Source organism: Erythrolamprus reginae, chromosome 13, assembly GCF_031021105.1.
Source record: "Erythrolamprus reginae isolate rEryReg1 chromosome 13, rEryReg1.hap1, whole genome shotgun sequence".
Classification (NCBI taxonomy): domain Eukaryota; kingdom Metazoa; phylum Chordata; class Lepidosauria; order Squamata; family Dipsadidae; genus Erythrolamprus; species Erythrolamprus reginae.
In genome coordinates, this window is record NC_091962.1 from 926985 (window position 1) to 953902 (window position 26918).

At 49.7% G+C, this 26918-nt stretch overlaps 1 protein-coding gene across 1 annotated transcript in view; it reads right to left on the reverse strand.

The window, feature by feature from the left end:
• The window catches only part of ATG2A (autophagy related 2A), a 94673-nt gene extending 70354 nt beyond the window's left edge, over positions 1-24319 (reverse strand). The window contains 7 exon segments of the mRNA XM_070766508.1: positions 5442-5538; positions 7043-7171; positions 9285-9438; positions 12111-12216; positions 14873-15025; positions 16511-16673; positions 23879-24319. Coding sequence (XP_070622609.1) covers positions 5442-5538; positions 7043-7171; positions 9285-9438; positions 12111-12216; positions 14873-15025; positions 16511-16673; positions 23879-24049 — 973 coding nt within the window. The 5' untranslated portion in view covers positions 24050-24319.
• Positions 24320-26918: the final 2599 nt, after the last annotated feature.

Genomic DNA, 26918 nt, shown 5'->3' on the forward strand with positions numbered 1-26918 from the left:
TTAGGGAAGTGAATCTCCACAAAGGAGGGGAGAAATCGGGCATTGCAATATTCCTTAAAATCAGGAATTTGGTATTTACAGAAGCTGGACAAGAGTGACCCTATGGGCCAAACCCACAAAACTATAAATTAATCTATCTATGTAGATTGTTCTGAGTTCGGGTTTTGCCCTGTGTAATATTTTGCATGTCTATGCGACGTTTCGGTGAAATCACATTCACCATCATCAGACTGAAGTTCCAAGCTTCGTGTTGTTGTAAAATCTATCTAATAATCTATCTATCTATCCATCCATCCATCCATCCATCCATCCATCCATCTATCTATATCCCACCTTTATTGTTTTGACAAAAAACTGGAGGCACCTAACAGATCCATCATACCTTCCTCCTCCTATTTTTTCCCACAACAACAACCCTGTGGGGTAGGGTGGGCTGATGAAGAGTGACTGGCCCAAAGTCTCCCGCCTGGCTTCCATGTCTAAGGCAGGACTAGAAATGACTGTCTCCTGGTGATTGGTCCAAAATTACCCACCTGGTTTTCATGGGGTTTTTTTCCAAAAAGTTTTTTATCATTTTCTCTACAAATACATCATATACCTTCAATGCAGCTTAAACATACCTATTTTTCAGTAGGTAAGTAGGTAGGTAAATAAATAAATAAATAAATAAATAAATAAATAAATAATACAATACAATACAATACAATAAAAGTGGTGCTCATGCGGCCTTCTCGGGCTCCGTTTTCTCTGGTGGAAGGCCACAGTAGTCCATTACCGCCAGAAATGGAATTCAGAAGCCTGTTTTTTGCTGGAAGAGTGCTCAGACCGCCACAGGCGCCCACAAAATGAGTGACATCGAGATGGCCACGCCCATATTGGCTAGACCCACCCTGCACCCACCCACCCCCAAGGTCAAACACCATCCTGAGGTGGCTGTCAGGCCGAAGCCATCGTTTGATTTGTAGACTTCTAGCCTGCCACATATTATAGCATTATATAGTATTCGTGCTGTGGGAATTTAGGAGGGGCTGCTGCATGAGGGTGGTGAGAAATACAGTGGTACCTCTACTTATGAACTTAATTTGTTCTGTGACCAGGTTCTTAAGTAGAAAAGTTTGTAAGAAGAAGCCATTTTTCCCCTAGGAATCAATGTAAAAGCAAATAATGTGTGCGATTGGGGGAAAGCACAGGGAGGGTGGAGGCCCTGTTTCCTCCCAGGAGATTCCTAGAGAGCCTCCACGGAGGCTTCTCCCCACCTTTTCCGGCCCTGTTTCCTCCCAGGAGACTCCTAGAGAGGCCCGACGGAGGCTTCTCCCTGCCTTTTCTGGTTACAGTTTCGGAGGCTCAGGTTTGTAAGTGGAAAATGGTTCTTGAGAAGAGGCAAAAAAATCTTGAACACCCGGTTCTTATCTGGAAAAGTTCGCAAGTAGAAGCGTTCCTAGGTAGAGGTACCGCTATACAGTGATCCCTCGAGTTTCGCGATCTCGAGTATTGCGAAACGCTATATCGCGAGTTTTCAACCCGGAAGTAAACTCCACCATCTGTGCATGCGTGCCCTTCCACGCATGCGTAGATGGTGGAGTTTCCCCGCCGGGCAGAGGCTTCCCTGGGTCTTCCCCCTCTTTCTCTATGTTGCTTCTTCCTCTCTCACACTCTCTTCCTCCCTCTCTCATCTCTTTCTTTCCTTCTCTCTCTTTCTCTATCTCTCCCCCTCTTGCTCTCGAGCGGCCGCCTAGCAGCTGATCTGCTCGGCAGCGCAGCAGCAGCGAGGAGCCGAAGATCTTCGGCTCCTCGCTGGTGCTGCGCTGCCGAGCAGATCAGCTGCTAGGCGGACGAAGCGGGGGAGGGGGGAAGCGAAGGCGCGGCGATGGGCAAGGGCTGCCAGTGAGCCTTCTCCGTCCCTTTCCTGCTGCACCGGTCTGGGGCCAAGTGGGCGGGGGGCGGCCGGGACCTCGCCTGTCTCCGCCGCCCGCATCGCCCCTCCGGCGGGCCGGCCTCCCCCGCCCGCCTCTGCTGCAGCCGCCACCGCCTCCCCGACTGGTACAAAAGGGCCCCGCCCGCCCCGCCCCGAAGCTTACCTTGCGGCGGGATTCAAAGTGCTGGGGTGGGGGGGTGTCACTTCGCCGCTCGTGTCCTGGCTAAACCGGGCGGCAGGAGACAGGCTTTGAGTTTTTGGCTGCGGGGGGAGAAGTAGGACTTTCCTAACTCCCTCCCCCCGCAGCCAAAACTAAAAGCCTGTCTCTTTTTTCTTGCGGCGAGCCCAAGCCGTTCCTTTCTCGACCGCAGCCGAGCTTCCCTCGGCCCCCTTTGGCCCCGTCACCTCCTCCCCGCCTGCCTTTCCTCGCCAAGCGCACGAAAAAAAAGAGAGAAGGCTTCTACCAGAAGCCGGGGACGGCCGGCAGGGGCATGAAGGATCTCCCCGCTGGCCTCGGGAGCGCGTGGGAGGCTCCGCCCCGCCAGGGTTCCTCTCCATGAGGGAGTCCGCCGAGCTGCCCGTCTTCAATTCGCCGTCTCACCCGGGCTCCCGATCCTGCTGGGCGGCGAGGAGACTCGGCGGGGAGCGCGCACGTCAGGGACCCAGAGCGCCCTTGTGGCCGCGCTCGCCATGCCGGTTTCCCCTCAGGAGACGCGCCTGAGTGGCGAATTGAAGACGGGCAGCTCGGCGGACTCCCTCATGGAGAGGAACCCTGGCGGGGCGGAGCCTCCCACGCGCTCCCGAGGCCGGTGGTGAGATCCTTCATGCCCCTGCCGCCCGTCCCCGGCTTCTGGTATCTCTGTGGGGGGGGGGGGAGGCGGCTGCTTGAAAACCCCTGACCTCCATCGCCTCCCCCCCACGGCACAAGGCGAGCACACAGGCGGCGGGGACACAGGCGGCGGGGACTGCCCTGTCCCCCTGTCCCCCTGCGCAAAACTACGCAGCCCCAGATCGCTCGCTTCTCCAGCCAGCAAAGCCGACTGCCCGGCTTTGCTGGCTGATGCAGGAAAGGAAAGCGTCACATTTAAAAAGCACGCCGGCCTCGGGAGCGCGTGGGAGGCTCCGCCCCGCCAGAGACGGCGAATTGAAGACGGGGGCTGCGAAGGGGCGCACGCGGCAGAGCTCCGGCGGAGGAGAGGTGGCGGGGAGAAGCTCTCTCTCCCTCCCCCCCCTGGAAAAAAGAAAGCAGCCCCAGCCAAAGACGCCCAGCGAGAAAGAGACCTCCTCGCCGACTTTTCTCGGCTGCTGTCCACGCCCGGCTCTCTTGGCAGGCAGAAGCAACAAGTCCGGCTCGGAGGCCTCTTTCTCGCTGGGCGTCTTTGGCTGGGGCTGCTTTCTTTTTTCCGGGGGAGGGGGGGAGGGAGAGAGAGCTTCTCCCCGCCACCTCTCCTCCGCCGGAGCTCTGCCGCGTGCGCCCCTTCGCAGCCCCCTCGCTCCTTGTCCCGACAGCCCCCCCCCACCGCAGCACTTTGAATCCCGCCGCTTCTGCTGGATACGGGCGGTGGGTGGGACCAGCGGCGCGGAAGCCAGGGCTGTGGCAGCTCGCCCCCCCCCATCGCCCGTATCCAGCAGAAGCGGCGGGATTCAAAGGTACTGGGGTGGGGGGTGTCCCGACAGCGGCAGGTGAACGGGGCGAGCGAACGAGGCGAGCGGGGGGGTGAACGAGGCGGGCGAATGGAGCGGGGGGGGGGGTGAACGAGGCGGGCGAACGAGGCAAGCGGGGGGGGCGAACGAGGCGAGCGGGGGGTGAACGAGGCAAGCGGGGGGGGCGAACGAGGCAAGCGGGGGGTGAACGAGGCGGGCGAATGGAGTGGGGGGGGGGGTGAACGAGGCGGGGCGAACGAGGCGGGCGAACGAGGCGAGCGGGGGGTGAACGAGGCAAGCGGGGGGGGCGAACGAGGCGAGCGGGGGGGTGAACAAGGCAAGCGGGGGGGCGAACGAGGCGAGCGGGGGGTGAACGAGGCAAGCGGGGGGTGAACGAGGCGGGCGAATGGAGCGGGGGGGGGGGTGAACGAGGCGGGCGAACGAGGCAAGCGGGGGGGGCGAACGAGGCGAGCGGGGGGCGAACGAGGCGAGCGGGGGGGGCGAACGAGGCGAGCGGGGGGGGCGAACGAGGCGAGCGGGGGGGTGAACGAGGCAAGCGGGGGGGCGAACGAGGCGAGCGGGGGGGCGAACGAGGCAAGCGGGGGGGCGAACGAGGCGAGCGGGGGGGTGAACGAGGCAAGCGGGGGGGGCGAACGAGGCGAGCGGGGGGGGTGAACGAGGCAAGCGGGGGGGGCGAACGAGGCGAGCGGGGGGTGAACGAGGCAAGCGGGGGGGGCGAACGAGGCGAGCGGGGGGTGAACGAGGCGGGCGAATGGAGCGGGGGGGGTGAACAAGGCGGGGGAACGAGGCGAGCCAACGAGGCGAGCGGCAAACGGCGGGCGGGCATCAGCGAGGATCCGAGGCCGCGGGGAAGACCCAGGGAAGGTTCCTTCGGCCGCCTAGCAGCTGATCTGCTCCGTAGCGCAAGGAGCCGAAGATGGGGTTTCCCCTTTGCGTGGGCGGCTGGGAAACTCCAATCTTCGGCTCCTCGCTGCTGCTGCGCTACCGAGCAGATCAGCTGCTAGGCGGCCGAAGGAACCTTCCCAGGGTCTTCCCCACCTCCCACACGCAAACCCCACCATCTGCATGAAAAAAAATGGCGCGCATGCGCAAATGATGTTTTTACTTCCGCGCCGCTACTTCGCGAAAAATCGATTATCGCGAGGGGTCCTGGAACGGAACCCTCGCGATAATCGAGGGACCACTGTATACTGTATAACAAATTCCTTCCAGATTCTCAAGGTCATCCTTTGTTTGACACCTGCCCGGAAGCTGATGGGAGTAACGGACATGTTGGCATGAAGGAGAGCGTGGTCAATGCAATGCACTTGTCGGGAATGAACTTTCAATTGGGTGGAGAAACTCTGGGGACTCCAAAATTGGGGTTGTCACCAATTTGCCAACATGGCTCTGTTAGTAAATTGGAACTTTGAGGAAATGTTATGCCTCAGACTGATTTAATTTCGGATGCTATTTGGAACCCTGACACCGGCCCTCAATGAAATGAGTGGTCCAGCGCATGTGCACACATGCACATTCAACTTGCACATGTTCAGCTGTGCGCAAGTGTGCGTACACGAAACCCCACCACTTGCACGAGTTGAGCTACGCATGCTGGAGTGCCTGTGCCGACCCACCACTTACACAATCCAGTTTCCCACTCCCAGATGGGCCAAGCCACAAAGGCTCGGGAACTATTGATCTAGGTCAGTGTTTCCCAACCTTGGCAGCTTGAAGATATTTGGACTTCAACTCCCAGAATTCCCCAGCCAGCGAATGCTGGCTGGGGAATTCTGGGAGTTGAAGTCCAGATATCTTCAAGTTGCCAAGGTTGGGAAACACTGACCTAGATCATGACTTCTCCACCCATCCCACCGCTCACCGGACAAGTTGAGGGATGAGAGCAGGTCCGTCAGGTGCAGGATCTGCCGAGGGGCCAGCAGCAGGTGCAGGGATCCAATCTTCCCATCTAGCTCCAGCTGCAGTTGGAAAAAGAACCATGCTCCACGTCAAAAGAAGCAGCTCCCTGCCCATTTCGGGAGAGGAAAGGGCAAAACCTGTCCCTGATTCCTACAACCTAATTCTTGTAAATAAGGGGCTTCACACCATGTCTCGCTTAGCAATGGAAATTTTGGGCTCAATTATGGTTGTAAGTCGAGGACTATGTTTCCGCAAAAATAAGACCCTGTCTTTTATTTTTTTGAGCCATGAAATAAGCACGTGGCTTTATTGCCATGCACCCAAAAGCCCAATTGGACATTATCAGGGGAGGTCTTATTTGGGGGGAAACAGGGTGTCTGTCTGTCTATCTATATAAAGTATCTTTCAACTCCTTCATCTATCTTTCATCTATCTACCTACCTTTCATCCATAGAGAAGCTGGACAAAAGTGACCCTATGGGCCAAACCCACAAAACTGTAAATTTATCTATCTATCTATCTATCTATCTATCTATCTATCTATCTATCTATCTATCTATCTATCATCTACCTACCTATTTATCTATCTATCTTTCATCTATTTAGAAACATAGAAGACTGACGGCAGAAAAAGACCTCATGGTCCATCTAGTCTGCCCCTACACTACTTCCTGTATTTTATCTTAGGATGGATATATGTTTATCCCAGGCATGTTTAAATTCAGCTACTGTGGATTTACCAACCACGTCTGCTGGAAGTTTGTTCCAAGGATCTACTACTCTTTCAGTAAAATAATATTTTCTCATGTGGCTTTTGATCTTTCCCCCAACTAAGTTCAAATTGTGCCCCCTTGTTCTTGTGTTCACTTTCCTATTAAAAACACTTCCCTCCTGAACCTTATTTAACCCTTTAACATATTTAAATGTTTCGATCATGTCCCCCCTTTTTCTTCTGTCCTCCAGACTATACAGATTGAGTTCATGAAGTCTTTCCTGATACGTTTTATGCTTAAGACCTTCCACCATTCTTGTAGCCCGTCTTTGGACCCGTTCAATTTCTTTCATCTATCTTTTATCTATCTATCTTTCACTCAAAAGCCTGATTGAACTTATTATCAGGGGATGTCTTATATTGGAGAAAACAGGGTCTCTCTCTCTCTCTCTCCCTCCTTATCTTTCATCTATCTATCTACCTATCTACCTACCTACCTACCTACCAATCTATCTATCTACGATATTTCCCTGAAAATAACACAATGTCTTATATACTTTTTTGAACCCCGAAATAAGCCTTACTGCCATGCACTCAAAAGCCCAATTGGGCTTATTTTCAGAAGCTGTCTTATTTTGGGGAAAACAGAGTACCCATACACTTAAGTTCATCTCTCCTTCACTAAGCTTAGTTTAGCCTCCTCCAGGAGGCTGTTAAAATCAAACAGGGAGAACTTTGGGAATCATTCCTGAATGTCTTGACAGAAAAGCAGGCTAAAAAGTAGCCGTCCACAATCATGCTAGTTTTTTGCATTCCCAAGTGTTCAACAAGCCAGGATTGACCCAAATGACCTTGGCTCCAGGGAAAGCCTCGTTTTGCTTGAGCTTAATCCGCATCTCGGTGTATCCGGAGCAGCTTCCGATCTGAAGCAGAGGACTGGGCCCGGCTTCTTCCTCGGCGGAATCGCACGGTTCAGCTTCCTGGGTAAAAAAAGAAGATCAAACTTCCCTTAAAAACGTGCAGCAAGGCAGCTGCCCGTTCAAAAGGGAAGACGAATGTTCTAGTGAACCCAAGCTACTCCTCCCATTGTTATTCCATTCAGTTGCCCAGACTCCGCCCCAAAAGGGATTATGGGGTCATTAAATGAGGATGAGGATGAAACAATTCCGAGGCTTCATTTAGATTCCTCTCCCATGCACCCAGCGATATGATTCTGGCAGTGTGCGCGAGTGGGAGGAGCAGGGAAGCTTTTCCTACACTGTTAGAATTCGCTTTTCCACTCCTGCACCCGTGTAGAATTTCCAAGTAAAATTACCGTATTTTCCAAAGTACAAGACACAGCTTTTTCCTCCCTAAAAGAGGCTGAAAATTCACGGGGGTCTTTGAATGCAGCTTTTTTCAAAACTTTTTCCCCAGCCCTAGCAAGGTGCTAATGATCTTCCCAGCTCTCACCTCTATTTTTTATTTATTTATTTTGTCCAATACACAATAATACACAATGAAGGTTATAGAGGATATAGTAGAAAAGAAATACGAGATATAGGAGAGACTATAGGACAGGGGAGGGAAGGCACTCTAGTCCGCCCCTTACGGACCTCTTAGGAATCTGGAGAGGTCAACCGTGGATAGTCTAAGAGTAAAATGTTGGGGGTTAGGGTCATTGTTACTGTCTGCGAAGAATGTTTTTCAAGCTCTAAGTCTTTGCAGAGTTTTCTTCACTACTCTAACTTGCTCCAAGTAAGTTTCTTTCCAGCTCTAACCAGGTGCTAATGATGTTCCCAGCTCTTACCCGCTTGCAACCTCTTTCACTCTTTTTTACTCTCTGTGAATAATGTTTTAAAAACCCTGTCTTTGTAGGGTTTGTTATTGTTCTACTTGCTCCAAATGTTTCTTTCCACCCCTAGCCAGGTGCTAACAATGTTCCCAGCTCTTACAGGCTTGCAAGATCTTTTATATGAGAGCATATGCACCAAGACAAATTCCTTGTGTGTCCAATCATACTTGGCCAATAAAGTATTCTATTGTATTGTTACTCTCTGCTAAGAATGTTTTCCAAGCCCTAAGTCTTTCCAGGGTTTTTTTAAATTGCTCTAACTTGCTCCAAATGTTTCTTTCCAGCCCTAACCAGGTGCTAACAACGTTGACAGCTCTTACTGGCTTGCAAGGTCTTTCATTGTTACTCTCTCCAAATAAGGTTTTTTTTAAAGCCCTAACCAGGGGATAAAATAATGTTCTGAAGCTGACCAGACTAAGGATGCTAGCCGGAAAAATATCTGGTAAGTAGATTCTTTTCCCTTCCTGCCCAAAAAGTAAGGTGCATCCTATGCTTCGGTGTCTTATACCAGGGGTCCCCAACCACCGGGCCGCGGACCAGTACCGGGCCGCGGGGCATGTTGCACCGGTCCGTGGAGTCAGCAGCTGCCGGCCCTCATGCCGTCACCCCCTCCCTCCAGCGCTTCGCCTCCCGCCGGGCAAGAGGCCTCGGGAGGCAGGTTCTGCCGGCCACAGGACGATGGATGGGACAGAGGGGCGGGAAGGACCGAGAGGCTCAAGCCTCTTTTGGCTTCTGCCGTGGGGCGCTTTTGCGTTTTTGGCTGGGGGGAGGCAGGAGGGCCAGCCTGACCCCCTCTCTCCAGCGCTTAGCTCCCGCTGGGCAAGAGGGCTTGGGAGGCAGGTTCTGCCGGCCACAGGACGATGGCGGGAAAGAGGGGTGGGGAGGACCAGCACCCCCATGCTTAATCCTGCCCCCAACCACGCCCCTTTCCGCCCCCACTGGGCCATAGAAAAATTGTCTTGCTGAAATTGGTCCCTGGTGGAAAAAACGTTGGGGACCACTGTCTTATACTCTGAAAAATACGGTATATACAAGCACCTAATTGGAATTTACAGATAACAGAAGGATGGCCGGGGGGGCAAGATAAAAATTTACTTTGTACTGTTTGTATGGGATTCAGCTTCACTATTTCTGCAACCACTTAAAGCTTCCGTAAAGGCAAAAACAAACAGCCAGAAGTCTTTCTTGGCTAGATGGCTGAGCGGGGAAGGTTGGCACCCACCCCCAAGACAGGAGGAGGATCTCCCACAAGGCCATACCTTCGGGCCCCGGGCACTGCCCTCACCAAATTCCTCATAGTAAAGCAAGAGGCCACTCAGCTGGAGGATTTTTTGCACAAAGGGCGGAGGTTGATGGATATCAACAGCTAGCGCTTGCCCGGGATCCCGCACCACTTCATCGCAGTAGTCCAACCTGTAAAGAGAGGAAGGGGACAACTCAGGACATGACGCCGGCCATTTCCCCATCGTGTTAATTCAAGGCGTCCTTGGTTTGGGTCAGGCATAGGAGTGGTGCGGCAGCCTCACAATCAGGAGGTTGAACAAAACTCCTCATTGGTGACAGGAAGGGCAATGAGCCAGTAAAACACTCTGCTAGCTCCATTCAGCTGTCCAGACTGCACACCAGTGCAAAGGATTATGGGGTTGTCAAATGAGGGTGGAGATGATGACAAACCTCAGAAGAGAAAGATTTAGGGGTAGTGATTTCTGACAGTCTCAAAATGGGTGAACAGTGCGGTCAGGCGGTAGAGAAAGCGAGTAGAATGCTTGGCTGCATAGCTAGAGGTATAGCACGCAGGAAGAGGGAGATTGTGATCCCGTTGTATAGAGTACAGGTGAGACCACACTTAGAATACTGTGCTCACTTCTGGAGACCTCACAAAAAGATATTGATAAAATTGCATGGGTCCAAAGACGGGCTATAAAAATGATGGAAGGTCTTTAGCATAAAACCTATCAGGAAAGACTTCATGAACTCCATCTGTATAGTCTGGAGGACAGAAGGAAAAGGGGGGGGGACACGATCGAAACATTTAAATATGTTAAAGGGTTAAATAAGGTTCAGGAGGGAAGTGTTTTTAATAGGAAAAGTGAACACAAGAACAAGGGGACACAATCTGAAGTTAGTTTGGGGAAAGATCAGAAGCAACATGAGAAAATATTATTTGACTGAAAGAGTAGTAGATGCTTGGAACAAACTTCCAGCAGACGTGGTAATAAATCCACATTTAAACATGCCTGGGATAAACATATATCCATCCTAAGATAAAATACAGGAAATAGTATAAGGGCAGACTAGATGGACCATGAGGTCTTTTTCTGCCGTCAGTCTTCTATGTTTCTATGAAACAATTCAGAGGCTTCATTTAGATTCACACACACACACACACACACACACACACACACCAGTGATATGATTTTGGCGGTGCGCGCCAGTGGGGCCGCTTGCACTTTGGCAGTGCCAGTCTGCAACCCTGAATTCTAACCACTGCACCACCATGGCTCTTAATACGAGGGTTGTGCGGCAAGTAAAGTTACAAGGCTTGTAGCTCTCATGGGGAATCTTCACGGGGGAAGTTGTTCCCACTATTATTGTGTAGTGGGAAGCCAGCGGAAGAGAACGAGTAGTACCAGTGGTCAGGAGATCATCCACCAGCGTTGTGGTGAAAGATGAGCATCCTCATTCCGTTTCTCTCCAAGGGCGAAGTGCGCGCTGTAATACGCTACCTGGATGCCAAGGGCAGAAACGCTTCTGCAATGGGCACCCGAGATGCTTACGGAAGCACACAAAATCGACAGAGTCAGAGCTGCCCGAGAATTTCTTGACCATTTCGAGATTGAAGATTGTATAATGACAGGAGACCCCATACCCCAGAGCGCAAACGTCAATCAACGCAGTGGCGCCATACCCATTCTCCTTCAGCCAAAGCATTCAAAACTCAGCAATCGTCGAGAAAAATCTTGGGCAACCATCGCACACAAATCTTGGGCACCCATCACAACAGCGTTCCTGCCCTTAACATTCAGGTAGCGCATTACAGCGCGCACTTCGCCCTTGGAGGGAAACGGAATGAGGACGCTCATCTCTAACCTTCACCACAACGCCAGTCGATGATCTACTGACCACCAGTGTTCTGGTTTCTGGTAGAAGTTTAGTCATTACAAATAACTCTCATTAAATGCATCATTTTATGAATAAAGCAACTCCGTTTATTTCTCTGCTCTCCTGTATTTTCAACACATTCCAGACATCACTTGGTCCATTATCTCTCAGCAGCATTTCTCACATTCCTTTTCCTGCTTCACTTAGACAAGATTTATTTCCTAACTACATAGCTTTAAAAAAGACAGCAGCATCGACTAAATACAATACAAAATGCTTTGGCTTACTTTAGCGTGGCGAAAACACCTCCATTTTTCTTTTCAGCAACGTTGAAACTCCACCCTTCTTCTCCACTAGCCCCCTGACGTGCCAAATACCTCACTACAATATTTAACCCATTCCTCTCCTTAATATCTTCTTCCAGACCTTTGCTCTCTACGTTTGTGAATCCTTCTGAATTTAGGGTTAACCCAGCGAGCGTCTGATTCTCCCTCGCTAGATCCTGAACTCATAGCCCCATCCTGTGGCTGGCCTCCCACCTGTTCTACTACCTGTAACCCCGGACACCCCACTACTTCATGAACACTATCTGAATCTGAGTCCTCAATATCTTCATCATCCTCCAACTGATCAAGAGCATGTACAACAACCAGCACTGCTCGTTCGCTTCCGCTGGCTTCCCGCTACACGATAGTCATACCAACTTCCTCCACGAACATTCCCCACGAGAGCTATGTGCCTTGTAATCTTACTTTCTGGATAACCCTCATATTTGGTGGTGGTAAACCCACTCTTTGGTGTGCTTTAATCCTTTCTCAGTCAACCTCCCCATTGTGGTTTACAGGTGTGACTTTCCTCCAATGGAGCCCTCCAGATGTTTTGAGTAGTGCCCGTTTCCCAGAATCCCCCAGCAGCCAATGTGGCTCCTAGAAGCGCCCCTCCCTTCTTACTCCATGACTTTCTGGATGGAATTGGGGGCTGACCTTTTGATGTGAATTTCCAGAGCCACACCGGGTGCTTTCTCTCTTCTGGGCGTGTGCTCCATGCGTATCACCGTGTCCACAAAAGTCACTTCAATCCTTCTCAGAACTGGAAGAGGGGAAAAAAAGAAGAAGACGCCAAGGAGGATACAGGCTGTAGAGTTGGGAAAGTCAACTTCGCTATAAAATGGGGCAAAAAAACTACTGTCTTGTTTAGCAAGGCAGATTCCTATACCGTGATCATTCCTATACCGTAGCCAACGAATTAAGTTTCGTTTTCATTTAAAATTTCACTGGAATATGTTGTGGTTAGCTCTGGCCCAGCTCCTGCCCCAAGGAATGTGCAGGTGGATATGGGGGAAACATCCACATGCCGCAGGCCTGTTTTGCTCCCGACTGAATCTGCCGATGAAGCCTCCTCTGACCAAGGAAGCATGAGTGACAGGGAAGAGGGGAGTTTGGCAGACAGCCCAGGAGGAGATCAATCATCTGTATCATCCTTGGATTCTGAACAAGAATTAATGACACATCCACGCATGCGTAGAGTGATGCATAGGAGACAACAACTGAAGGATTATTACAAGAGAAAATGAGGCCACCTGTGGTTGGGTGGGGCTGCTGTAATTAGTGCCACAGATAAAAGTGCAGCCTGGTGGTTTAGCCTCATGGCAGTTTATCGGATTCATTGTTTCGTCAAGATCATGGTTTTTGTGCTGTTCAAGATTGTGTGTGGACTCTTTGGACTTTAGAATTGGACTCAATTTCCCAGTTATTGGGTGAGCAATTGGATTGCATTTAACCTGTGCCTTGTGTGTACCAGAAAATCCCTTTGACATTTAAAAAGGGAGCTTTTTCTGTTTATAAAAACTTTTGTGTTTTCCTTTTATCCTGTGGTGTGTGTCTTCCTGGACTAATTACCCTGTAATTACAGGCGGTTGAAACACGCAGCAGAACAGAATATATGCCAGGTAGTGTACATTTAAAGCAGTGCTTCTCAATTATTTTCTGTTATGCCCCCCCAAAGAAGAAATAAACATTTTGCACTCCAGTCTAGGCCCCAATGGAATTTTAGTGTCAGCAGCCCCACCCAACCACAGGTGGCTTCATTTTCTCTTGTAATAATTATTTTACTTATTATAAGCTGCAAGCAAACTATTGACTAAGGAAGGCTGCTCTACCCACTTACCTGGGAGTAAGTCACCCTGAACTCAGTGGAGCCTGTTTTTGGTTAAGCAGGCAGAGGCTACCATCGTTAAGGCCCTCTTTGGACACGGGGCCAGGCCAGCTTCATCAAGCCAATGTTTTGGGGTCGCCTGGCCCACAAGCACCACCACTGCCGGGCACTCCCAGCAAATTATGTGGAAGGGGGCTTTAGGGTGCCCTTCGAAGCTTTTGCCCAGCTGCAGAGGAGGGTCCTCCTTGTCCAGCAGCAGGTTTGCCACGCCGTTCATGGCTACCGCAGCACCCACCGAGAACAACAAGAACCCACACAGCAACTGGGAAAATACTCCCTGTCCGGGGGAATCGATTGAGAGGGACCACAGATGCACCCCCCTGGCATCACTCCACACGCCCCTTGGGGGACCCACCCCACTATTTGGGAAGCACTGATTTAAAGTGACAATACAGTGATCCCTCGATTATCGCGAGGGTTCCGTTCCAAGACCCCTCGCGATAATCGATTTTTCGCGATGTAGGGTTGCGGAAGTAAAAACATCATCTGCGCATGCACGCCCTTTTTCCATGGCCGCGCATGCGCAGATGGTGGAGTTTGCGTGGGCGGCGGGGAAACCCGGATCTTCGTCTGCTCGCTGCTGCTGCAGCCGGCCAGCAGCTGATCTGCTCGGCGGCAGCAGCGAGGAGCCGAATCGGGCTTTCCCCTTTGCGTGGGCGGCGGGGAAACCCGGATCTTCGTCTGCTCGCTGTTGCTGCGGCCGCCCAGCAGCTGATCTGCTCGGCGGCAGCAGCAAGGAGCCGAATCGGGCTTTCCCCTTTGCGTGGGCGGCGGGGAAACCCCGATCTTCGTCTGCTCGCTGCTGCTGCAGTAGCAGCGAGCAGACGAAGATCCGGGTTTCCCCGCCGCCCACGCAAAGGGGAAACCCCGGCTCCTCGCGGATGCACCCGCTCGCCCGCCCGCCCGCCGCCCGCCAGCAAGAGGGGGAGAGATAGAGAAAGAGAGAGAAGGAAAGAAAGAGATGAGAGAGGGAGGAAGAGAGTGTGAGAGAGGAAGAAGCAAGATAGAGAAAGAGAGAGAGAAAGAAAGATGAGAAAGGAAGGAAGAGAGTGACGTCATCGGGTGGGAAAAATCGCGATATAGCGTTTCGCGAAGCACGAGATCGCGAAAATCGAGGGATCACTGTACTGTATACCAAAAAAAAGTAAAGGGAACACTTAACGCAATATAACTCCAAGTAAATCAAATTTCTGTGAAATCAAACTGTCCATTTAGGAAGCAACAGTGATTGACAATCAACTTCACATGCGGTTGTGCACATTCAACTTTGTACAGAACAAAGTATTCAATGAGAATATTTCATTCATTCAGATCTAGGCTGTGTTCTTTGAGGGTTCCCTTTATTTTTTTGAGCAGTGTGGTTATTGGCAAAGCCTCTTTAAATAGTCGAACTGTTTCTTCCCCGTTTCTGCCACCTGGGCTGAGCTACCCAACGGCCTCACCCTCCGACTCTTGGGTGGCTTCGGTCTAAGTCCCCCTTCCGCCCCCTTCCCAGCCCCTCCCCACCTCTCCCACCTGCTCTCCCATCTACCTGTTTCAATGGTTTCGGCAAACATCTCCAGGCCTTCTAGGGGCTGGCTGGCGTCCGAAGGCTCCTCCGTCTGTTCCTTCAAGCACTCCTGAGCCAGCTGCATGCTGGTGGTCATGGAGGAAGCCCAGCTTTGGAACTCTGAGCCAGCATGACCTGGGGGTGGGAGGGGGGAGGAGAAGGTATGGAGAGGTCAGAAAGGCAGGTAAGGAAGCAGAGAAAGGCAGCAGGACGCTCCCTTCCATTGGAGGCTCACTTAAATACAAGCCAGCTGTGTGCAGCAGCAACCAAAAAAGCTAATACAATCCTTGTGTTAAAGGGCTGTAAAAATATTTACTGACACACCCTAACATCTGTTGTGGTTGGGTCAAGCCCAGCTCCTGCCCCAGGGAATGTGGAGGTATATGCAGGGGAAACTTCAACATGTCACAGGCCTGTGTTATTGCCGACAGAGTCAGTTCAGAGTTTAGTTTCCTCGGATGAAGAAGAAGGTGGGAGTGACTTGGAAGAGGGGGGCTTGGCACACAGCCCAGGCAGTCAATCTCCCTTATCTTCCATTGATTCGGATGAAGTTTTGGACCCACGCAAGCGCAGAATTATGCGTAGAAGAGACCAAGTAAGAACATATTACAGGAAATAAGGGAGGCCACCTGTGTTTGGGTGGGGGCTCCAGTAATTAGAGCTGCTGCTATAAATAGCAGCATGTAGGTTTGGCCGTTGTGGAAGAATATCTGACCAGAGTTCATCAGGAATCCTGTGTCTTCTGGACTTTGTTGCTTTTTCACGCCTTTGAAACCAAAGCAGAGCAACGTGTGTGTGTGTGTCTCACTTCTTGGAAGAAGAAGGGGTGTGAAGTTTCTTCACAGCTGCTAGCTAAGTACTTAATGACTGCTTAAGGGAAATTGTACAGACTACCTAGTTGTTTTGGGACGAGTGCTCTTTGCAATACAAAAAGAGTGCTTAGTTTATTTTGAATTTTGTGATAAAGAACATTGTTTTGAATTTTCAAACGTGTGTGTGTGTCTGAAATTTGTACCCTTGAATTTTCGGGAGGCTCCTATCAAAGAGCCCGGCAGAACAACATCCTGGATATAAAATGTTTCAACTCCTACCCTCAAACCTTCATTACAGAGCACTGCACACCAAGACAACAAGACACAAGAACAGTTTTTTTTCCTGAATGCCATCACTCTGCTAAACAAATAATTCCCTCACCACTGTTAAACTATTTACTAAGGCTGAACTAATCTTCTCATTGCTCCCATCACCCATCTCCTCCCACAAATGTCTGTATGACTGTAATTTTGTTGTTTGTACCCTTAGAATTTATACTGACTGGTTCCTAATATGATTAGATTCCTTATATGTATAAGTCTGGACTATCATTGTGTTGTACCTTATGATTCTTGACAAATTTATATTTTATTTTAGTGTACACTGAGAGCATATGCACCGAAGACAAATTCCTTGCGTGCGTCCCATCACACTTGGCCAATAAAATTCTATTCTACTCTATTCTATTCCCTATTCTATTCTATTCATCCTATCGTATTGGGATGCATGAGCTCTATTTTGATTGCTGGATTTGGGGGCTAGCCAGCTGGCCCCAACTGTTCCCCTTCTCCCTTCTCTGGCTCCCACCTTTGCGATATTTGGGTCGACAGGTGACCTGCAGCCCGCTGACTTCCACCGTGCAGTTCTCGGTGACCAAGGCAGACCAGGGGATGGTGACGGCAATGCTGTCGATGAAGCCATCGAGGATCTCCAACGGGGCGCCCACCGACTCCAGGAATTCATTCACCGACTGTAGAAAGGGAAGACAAGGCAGCGTTAAAGCAGCAGAGAACCAACCCAGAGGTCCAAACCTATCTAAGCAATGCGCTCTACATGGGGCAGCAGAAGAGTCAAGACGAGAGGTGAATTGGGCCGTGAGCAGCAATGGTTAATCCAGGATATGTTGCTTAGATAAGAGCGCACAGAGCTGGCAAGAGACAGGAGTGGTTACTCCACTCGAACACGCTGTGTGTTCGCTACGTTCTTGGCTGGGGCAGAAGAGACTCTGAAGAAGGGCCTCCTCTGTGGTGGCTCCCTTCCCTTTTTCACAGCCACTCTCTGTGAAGGAGGTTCTTTTCAACCCTAATCAGGGTATAGTAATACAGTAGTACCTCTAGATACGAGTTTAATTCGTTCCAGAAGGGAGCTTGTATGTCGAACAACTCGTATCTGGAACAAATGGCTTTAGACTTTGTTTTTCCCCTCCGAGATAACCAGAAGCAAGGATTCATGCGCCACCTAGTGGACACTCGGCTCGTACCCCGAATTTCAGCTCGGGTCTGGAACAGAAATTTCTCTCCCCTCGTGGCTCGTATCTTGGAATACTCGCACGTGGAGCAGCTCGTATCTAGAGGTACCACTGTATACTGAAACTGACCTGACCAGAGTAAGACTTGGGGCTAATTGGCCATCCCCTTAGTCTTCTTAAGGAAAGCAGAGGCAGACGAATCTCTGCAGGAGACAACATTTGAAATGTGTGTGTTCGACGTGGGCCTCTTATCTAAATTTAATTTTTTTCCGATTTCCAGTGTGCTTTTTATGTATTATATATGTGCTTTTTATGTATCACTTATGTTGTAAGCCCCCCTGAATCTCAGGAGAAGGGCAGCCTAGAAATCAATCAATCAAACAAACAAACATCTGATCTGCTTCGGTTACTTCTAAGCATTTTGCCAAACTAGGTGATCTATAAAAGACTAATTGCTATTCTATGATTGAAGACATTCTGAACTTATGTAACGACGATTAATTAACAGTTGGGGTTTTGCAAGAAAAGACTTCCTGAGGAATTGGGCCTAGGAGTGCATGGCAAATAAGACCAGGCGCTTATTTCAGGGTTCAAAAGAATATAAGACATAAGGGTTTATTTCTGGGGAAATATGGTAGTGGCAGCATTTATGAGCCAGGGTGGCGCAGTGGTTAGAGTGCAGCACTGTAGGCTACTTCAGCTAGTTCGGCAGTTCAAATCTCACCACCAGCTCATGGTTTACTCAACCTTCCGTCCTTCCGAGTTGGGTAAAAAGATTTTGGGGGGCAAGGGGCTGATTCTGTAAATCATTTAAAGAGGGCTGAATCCCAGTGACCGATTAGGTGCCCCAGAGTCGGCCTTCTACAGGTCCCGTCAACTAGACAATGTCATTTGACGGGACCTAAGGGAAGAGCCTTCTTTGTGGGGGGCCCGGCCCTCTGAAATCAACTCCTCCCAGAGATTCGTGTTGCTGCCACCCTCCTCGCCTTCCGTAAGAGTCTAAAGACTCATCTATGCCGCCAAGCCTGGGGTCATTAGATTCTACCCCCTGGCCAATGAATGTATAGTAGGTTTGTTTGAGTGGGTATGTGTGTAGGTTAATAGGCCTTTTAGTTTTTTTAATGTAATTCTTAATTTTAATTTTAATTATTATATCTCGATATATACTGGTTTTATATGCTGTAAGCCTCCCCGAGTCTTCGGAGAGGGGCGGCATATAAATTTAAATAATAATAATAATAATAACAACAACAACAACAATAATAATAGCAGTAGGAAGCAGTATATAACTCTAAATTCCATTGCTATTGCTTATGCCAAGCTGAATGTCAGTGGAGATTCTAGGCTGGTTATTGGCCAGGTGAGCTTGCCTCTGGTCACTGAAGGAAAGTAGCACGGTCCAGCCAAGGAGCAAAGACCCAAATTGGCAGCCGGCGCTTCCCTTCCGTTGGGAAATCGGCTTTTGCTCGGGCAGCCAGGGAGCGGCTTGGCTGGGCTGGAGGGCCGAGAGATCAACGTCTCCTGTTTTTGCAGAGCGAGGCAGCCAGACAAGAGCCGTGACGCGGACCGAGAGAAGCACATGAGTCAACTCTGCAAAAACAAACAGCCCACATTCCTCTCCCGACACTTGACACTTCCTGGAGCCCTTGCTCCATCCCAGGCCGGTTGGCTCTTGCGCAAGAGCGGCCCAACGGCCCCAGGCTTCCTGTTCCATCGCTTCGATTAGGATCTCGGCCTTCTGACTTGGCAAGCTGATTCAAGGCAAGACGGCCTCCGTTCGTATGGCAGCTTCTTATTTTTTTCCACAGCAACAACGCTCGGAGTTGGGTTGGGCTGAAGACTCTGACAGAGATGGGTTCTAAATCCATGCTTGAGGCGAGACTGGAACTCACCATCCCCTGGTAATTTGGCCAAAGTCACCCAGCTGGTTTTCATGCCCAAGGCAGGACTAGAACTCACAACCTCCTAGTGATTCGTCCAAAGTCACCCAGTTAACTTTCATACCTAAGGCAGGACTAGAACTCACAACCTCCTAGTGATTCATCCAAAGTCACCCAGTTAACTTTCATACCTAAGGCAGGACTAGAACTCACAACCTCCTAGTGATTCGTCCAAAGTCACCCAGTTAACTTTCATACCTAAGGCAGGACTAGAACTCACAATCTCCTAGTGATTCGTCCAAAGTCACCCGGTTAACTTTCATACCTAAGGCAGGACTAGAACTCACAACCTCCTAGTGATTCGTCCAAAGTCACCCGGTTAACTTTCATACCTAAGGCAGGACTAGAATTCACAACCTCCTAGTGATTCTTCCAAAGTCACCCAGTTAACTTTCATACCTAAGGCAGGACTAGAATTCACAATCTCCTAGTGATTCTTCCAAAGTCACCCAGTTAACTTTCATACCTAAGGCAGGACTAGAACTCACAACCTCCTAGTGATTCGTCCAAAGTCACCCAGTTAACTTTCATACCTAAGGCAGGACTAGAACTCACAACCTCCTAGTGATTCGTCCAAAGTCACCCAGTTAACTTTCATACCTAAGGCAGGACTAGAACTCACAACCTCCTAGTGATTCGTCCAAAGTCACCCAGTTAACTTTCATACCTAAGGCAGGACTAGAACTCACAACCTCCTAGTGATTCGTCCAAAGTCACCCAGTTAACTTTCATACCTAAGGCAGGACTAGAACTCACAACCTCCTAGTGATTCGTCCAAAGTCACCCAGTTAACTTTCATACCTAAGGCAGGACTAGAACTCACAATCTGCTCGTGATTTGTCCAAAGTCACCTAGTTAACTTTCATACCTAAGGCAGGACTAGAACTCACAACCTCCTAGTGATTCGTCCAAAGTCACCCAGTTGACATCCATGCCTAAACCAAGACTAGAATTCCCTGTCTCCTGGTGATTTGCTCAAAATCACCCATCTCGTTTTCATGCCTAAAACAGGACTAGAACTCACCTATCTCCTGGTGATTCAGCCAAAGGCACCCAGTTGGCTTTCATGCCCGAAGAGGGACTAGAACTCCCAGTCTCCTGGTGATCGGCCCAAAGTCACCCAGCTGGCTTTCATGCCCGAGATGGGACTAGAACTTACTGTCACCTGGTGATTGGCCCAAAGTCACCCAGCTGATTTTCATGGCCAAGGCTGCGCTAGAACTCACCACCTTTTGGTGATTAGCTCAAAAACATCAAGTTTCCACCCCGCTTGTGCCTAAGAAAGGGGGGAGACTAGAAATCACGGCCTCCTACTGCCTAGGCCAGCCCCCTCATCAGTATGCCAAACTGGGTCACAGTTTAATCAATTTGGTCTTGCAACGCAACAAGGAACCCTCCCCGATCTTGGGCTAGACACCTCTTGGCTTCACCCATGACCTATAACGGTAATACAGTGACCATTCAAGCCATTCAACAACCTGTCCTCACACATACAACCATGGCAGCATCCTCACGATCACAATAAAACATTTTGGAAGCTTAGCATGCATTTTTTTTTATTATTATTATTATTATTATTATTATTATTATTATTATTATTATTAGTTCAAGGTTATTTGCTGCCTATCTGACCTTTTATTGTGGTTTATGATGGTGACAGCATCCAGCCGTCACGTGAATGCTGATCCCTTCATTCACTTAACAACCACGGCAACAAAAGCTATAAGGCAGTGTTTCCCAACCTTGGCAACTTGAAGATATCTGGACTTCAACTCCCAGAATTCCCCAGCCAGCATTCGCTGGCTGGGGAATTCTGGGAGTTGAAGTCCAAATATCTTCAAGTTGCCAAGGTTGGGAAACACTGCTATAAGGTATGGCTCATTTAATACCACCTTTCTTAGCAACTGAGCTCCAGTCCCAATTGGGGTCATAAGGCAAAGATCACAGGTTGTTCTCGAATTTACATCCACCGTGGTTAGTGACCGTTCCAAGGTTACCTACAGAAAAAGTGACTTGCGACCGTTTTTGATTCACTTAACAATTCTGGAAAGAAAAGTCGTAAAATGAGCCAAACTCACTTCACTAGGGTTTTACTCAGCAAACATAATTGCTGGGCTGAATTGTGTTCATAACTCAGGGACTATCTGTATGTGTGTTCCCCGGAGGCCCTCTGGAAGCCGGAAAGAGCCTGTTTCCCAACCTATGGTGGGCCCAGTAGGCTTGTATTTCGCCCTCCCCAGGCTCCAAAAGATTCCCTGGAGCTGGAAGAGGGTAAACCCCCCCCCCCCCCTCCCGAGGCTCTCTGGAAGCCAAAAACTCCCTCCCAGAGCTTCTATGTGAGCCAAAAATCAGCTGGCCGGCACACACATCCACGTTGGAACTGAGCAAGGACAACAGCTCACATGCCAGCAGATATGGCTCCACGTGCCACTTGTGGCACCCAAGCCATTGGTTTGCCATCACTGGTATAGACCAGGGGTCCCCAACCACCGGGCCGCAGATCAGTACCGGGCCGCGGGGCATGTTGCACCGGTCCGTGGAGTCAGCAGCTGCCGGCCCTCATGCCGCCACCCCCTCCCTCCAGCGCTTCGCCTCCCACTGGGCAAGAGGCCTCAGGAGGCAGGTTCTGCCGGCCACAGGACGATGGACGGGACAGAGGGGCGGGAAGGACCGAGAGGCTCAAGCCTCTTTTGGCTTCTGCCGCAGGGCGCTTTTGCGTTTTTGGCTGGGGAGAGGCAGGAGGGCCAGCCTGACCCCCTCTCTCCAGCGCTTAGCTCCCGCTGGGCAAGAGGGCTTGGGAGGCAGGTTCTGCCAGCGATGGCGGTAAAGAGGGGTGGGGAGGACCAGCACCCCCATGCTTAATCCCGCCCCCAACCACACCCCTTTCCGCTCCCACCGGGCCATAGAAAAATTGTCTTGCTGAAACTGGTCCCTGGAGGAAAAAACGTTGGGGACCACTGGTATAGACTATCGAGTCTCCTGCTCAAGCAGGGGGTTGGACTAGTAGACCTCCAAGGTTCCCTCCAACTCTTGTTATTCTGTTTTCTAAATACCGGTGTGTACAGACATCTATAAATATCTATATAAATAGGGTGATAGTTAACATATTTAAAATATATTTATAAATATAAACATTTATAGCTTTCCATGTATACATTTTTACTTATCTATTTGTTAGCTGCATATACACATAAGGCTATACATTGTAATACTATATTTATTTGTATCCTGCCTTTATTATTATTACAAATAACAAGCGTATCCAATGCCCCATCCTCTTCCTATTTTCCTCACAACAACAACAACAACAACAACGCTCTGAGCTGGGATGAGACAAAGGGCCTTACCCAAAGTCACCCAGCTGGCTTTCATGGCTAAGGCGGGACTAGAACTCACTGTCTCAAGCTTTCTGGTATATGGCAAACAGTATGTGTTTATATGTACCGAAACACACAATTATATATTAAACACATAGAATAATACATGTGTATGATTAGAAGGAAGGAAGGAAGGAAGGAAGGAAGGAAGGAAGGAAGGAAGGAAGGAAGGAAGGAAGGAAGGAAGGAGACAGGAGGATAGATATAGAATAATAAATGTTAGATAAGATAGATTGATGGATGGATGGATGATAGATAGGGGAAAGATATAGATACAGAGAGAGGATAGACAGACAGATAGACAGAGAGATATACAGAGGGAGAGAGACAGACAGACAGAGAGGAAGGAGAGAGGAGAGATATACATGTAGATAGAGAGAGAAGGTAGACAGACAGATAGGGGAGATGGGGGGAATAAATGTTAGATAGAGAGGGTGGATAGGTAGACAGAGAGGACAGATAGACAGTAGGATAGATGTAGACAGACACAGGTAGGTGAGTGTGTGTGTTTATACACATGCATTATTATTATTATTATTATTATTATTATTATTATTATTATTATTAATTTAGACTTGTATGCCGCCCCTCTCTGAGGACCTGGAGCAGCAGACACACACACACACACAAAAAACCCCACTACAGGCCTCAATATCATACCAGTTTTTCAGCCTTCACCCATGTCAGCCAGGTGGACTTCAACTCCCAGAATCCCCCCAGCCACCTATGCTGGCTGGGGGAATTCTAGGAGTTGTAGTCCACCCATTTGAAAAGTGGCTGGAGAAAATCTGGCTTATGGAATTCGCATCCGCCTCTATTTCTGGGGAAAGACCAACCCACTCTGGGATGAGTTGGGACTACATTACCCATCATCCCAGCCCCTCAGGCAGCTGCCTCTCTCGGAGGGCATGATGGGGCTTGTAATCCCAAGGACCCTCGATTCTCAGCCTTTACCAATGACAGCCAAGGATTCTCAGCCTTCACCCATGACAGCTGGGTGGACTTCAACTCCCAGAATCCCCCAGCCAGCATAGCTGACTGGGGGAGTTCTGGGAGTTGTAGTCCACCCATCTGAAAAGTGGCTTGAGAAAACCTGGTTTATGGGATTCCTGTCTGTCTCTATTTGTGGGGAAAGCCCATCCCAATCCCCTCTGGGATGAGTTAGGACTACACTACTCATCATCCTAGCCCCTAAGGCAGCTGCCTCTCTTGCAGGGAGGGGATGATCGGTCTTGTAATCCCCAGGACCCTCGAAGGGAGGGAGAGGAGGGAAGGTGAGGGAGCCCACGAGGGGGGGGGGAGCTGCACCGGTGGGATTTCTGCCTGCCCAGGAAGCCATCCAGGCCCCTCTCGCTTCCTTCGCTCCACCGCGGCGGAGGGAGACCCTCACCCAGACGTCGAGGTGGAGGCGGGTCAGGCGTCCGGCGCCCGCGTAGAGGTCGAGGCTGAGCTGCTCCAGGCCGAGCCGCTCCTCCAGGAAGTGGCCCAGGTAATGTTGCAGCAGGTAGCGGCAGGCCCGCTTCTTGATCGAGCTGGACCACGGGAAGAACCACCGGGACATGATGAGAGAGAGGCGGCGCGGACGGTCGTCGTCTTCGGGGGTGGTCGCCCCTGCCGCCGCCGCCCCCTGCGGCACCTCGCCCGGCTATTCCGATCACGCGACTCCCCGGCTCCGCGTTCGGCTTCTTTGGCTCTCCAGGCCCGACTCGCTGGCCGACGGGCTCCCTCATTGGCCGCGCCTCTCCTTTCTTCTCCTTTGATTGGTCGCTCCGCAGGCCTCGCGGGTGACGTTGAAAGGGGGGGCGGAAACTCGAAATGAAAACACGCCAACGGGGCGGGGCGTGAAGGAAAGCTCTCTTATTCTCCTCTAGAGAGAAATCATGTGAGAGTCGCCCAAGTCCTGTAGGAGAGGACGCTTCCGGGCTCGCTAAGAAACTCTTGAGTTTTCCTGTCTCTAAAGGGAGGTGCAATTTGGAAATGTTCGTCCTTAAGAGGTTCAAGCGTCCTTTCTTAAACACCCTAATCCTTCGAAGATTGAAACATAAAGACTTCCGGACCTGGGCTGCCAAAAGGCAGGATGAATAGAATAGAATTCTTTATTGGCCAAGTATGATAGGATACACAAGGAATTTGTCTTTGGTGCATAAGCTCTCAGTGTCCATAAAAGAAATACATTCATCAGGAATCATAAGCTATGCTACTTGCCATCCTACCACCTCTAACAACATCAGTATCAACAGTAGAAACCTTTGAATTTCTAGGTTCAATGTCGTTTGGCGGGCCCCAGGGGAAGAGCCTTCTCTGTGGTGGCCCCGGCCCTCTGGAATCAACTCCCCCAGGAGATTAGAACTGCCCCCAACCTCCTTGTCTTTCGTAAACTACTCAAAACCCATCTATACCGCCAGGCATGGGGGAGTTGAGACATCTTTCCCCCCAGGCTCTTTATATTTTATGTTTGGTATGTATGTGTTGTTTGGTTTTTAAATATGATAGGGTTTTATCTGCTTCTTTTTAAATATTAGATTTGTTTCGCTACAATATTGTTTTTTATTATTGTTGTGAGCCGCCCCGAGTCTTCGGAAAGGGGCAGCATACAAATCTAATATATTATTATTATTATTATTATTATTATTATTATTATCATCATCATCATCATCATCATCATCATCATCATACCTCAAGACCTAAAATGGTCACCTAACATCAAAAACGTCATCAAAAAAGAACAACAAGAAATGTTCTCTCTGCGTCTACTCAGGAAACTCAAACTGCCCAAGGAGCTGCTGATCCAGTTCTACAGAGGAATCATTGAGTCTGTCACCTGCACCTCTATAACTGTCTGGTTCAGTTCTGCAACCCAACAAGACCGACACAGACTTCAGAGGAGAATCAGAACTGCAGAAAAAACAATTGCTGCCTGTTCTGTCTGGGTCCCCCCAAACGCCAACACCAACCAAAAGGAGTAGCCAGACACACTGGTAAAAAGCAAAGGCAGTTTATATAATTCAAAGCAAACACAGGTAACAAAAACTGTTCTTACAGACAGGAACACTATGAAGCTTCACAGAGGTTTCACGAAGGCCAGGCAATAAAACAGGATTCTTGCTGGCAAAAACAACGCTGGAGATAATAAAACCCACGCCTCCCCCAAGTCTTCCAGGCTTCTAGGCCACAAGCCAAGATCAGAGATGCCGAGAATCGAAGCAAGGTCACAGGACTCCTAGTTGATAACTCTCCACAAGACTGCAAGGGCAGGCCTGCCTTTTCAACCCTGCTGAGGAGAACCACACCCAAATCCAGCTGTTGCCAATTCAGGGATGGAAATACCTTTCTAATTGGCCCCGTCTTTGAGCTGCACGTCACTGCCTCATGTCTATTATAGCCTGTGCATCTTCATCAAATGACTCCAGGCTACTAGCTGGGGAGAGGCCCCCCCCCCGGGGGTCTCAGGCTGCTCTCCCTCCTCCTCTTCCTGACGTTCCTCTCCCCCGTCTGCCTGTTCCTCCCCCTCCTGTTCACTGTCCTCCTCCTCTGGGCATGGATCCGGCAGAGATCCAGCCAGTCCCTGAGGAGCCTCAGGCTGAATCACAACACTGCCAACCTGCCTTCTGTTGAGGACTTGTGTAGTGCACGAGTCAAAAAGAGGGCGGTGAAAATATTTACTGACCTCTCGCATCCTGGACATAAACTGTTTCAACTCCTACCCTCAAAATGTCATTACAGAGCCCTACATACCGAGAGAACTAGACACAAGAACAGTTTTTCTCCAAACGCCATCACTCTGCTAAACAAATAATTCCCTCAACACTGTCAAACTATTTCCTAAGTTTGCACTACAATCCTCAGTGGAAGGAAATGGGTGATAGGAATGATGGGAAAAAACTAGTAGTAATCCCTTCCACATATGACTACATGACTGTAACTTGTTGCTTGTATCTTTAATATTTTTATTAATATTGATTGTTTCCTCATTGCTTATTTGACCCCTATGACAATCATTAAGTGTTGTACCTCATGATTCTCGACAAATGTATATTTTTCTTTTATGTACACTGAGAGCATGTGCACCAAAGACAAATTCCTTGGGTGGTAAGTAGCAACCCCTGCCTGGCCAAGGATGATGGGAATTTACTCCCTAAGGCAATTCCATGAAACTTTAGAAAGACTGCAGGAATCTGCCCCTGCAATACAATAACTGCCCACAGGGGGCAGTATAACACAGGTGGTGACTTCATTCCCTACTGTGTGTAGATCACCATTTCTCAATCTTGGTTACTTTTAAGACTTGTGGACTTCAACTCCCAGAATTCCCCAGCCAAACGGTCACTAAATGAATAGCTGTAAGCCGAGGACTCTCTTACTGTAAGAAATAGCTTTGTCAGTGTATAGTATTTACTGCAAAAGAAATCAAAATGTTCTTTTTTTTGTAT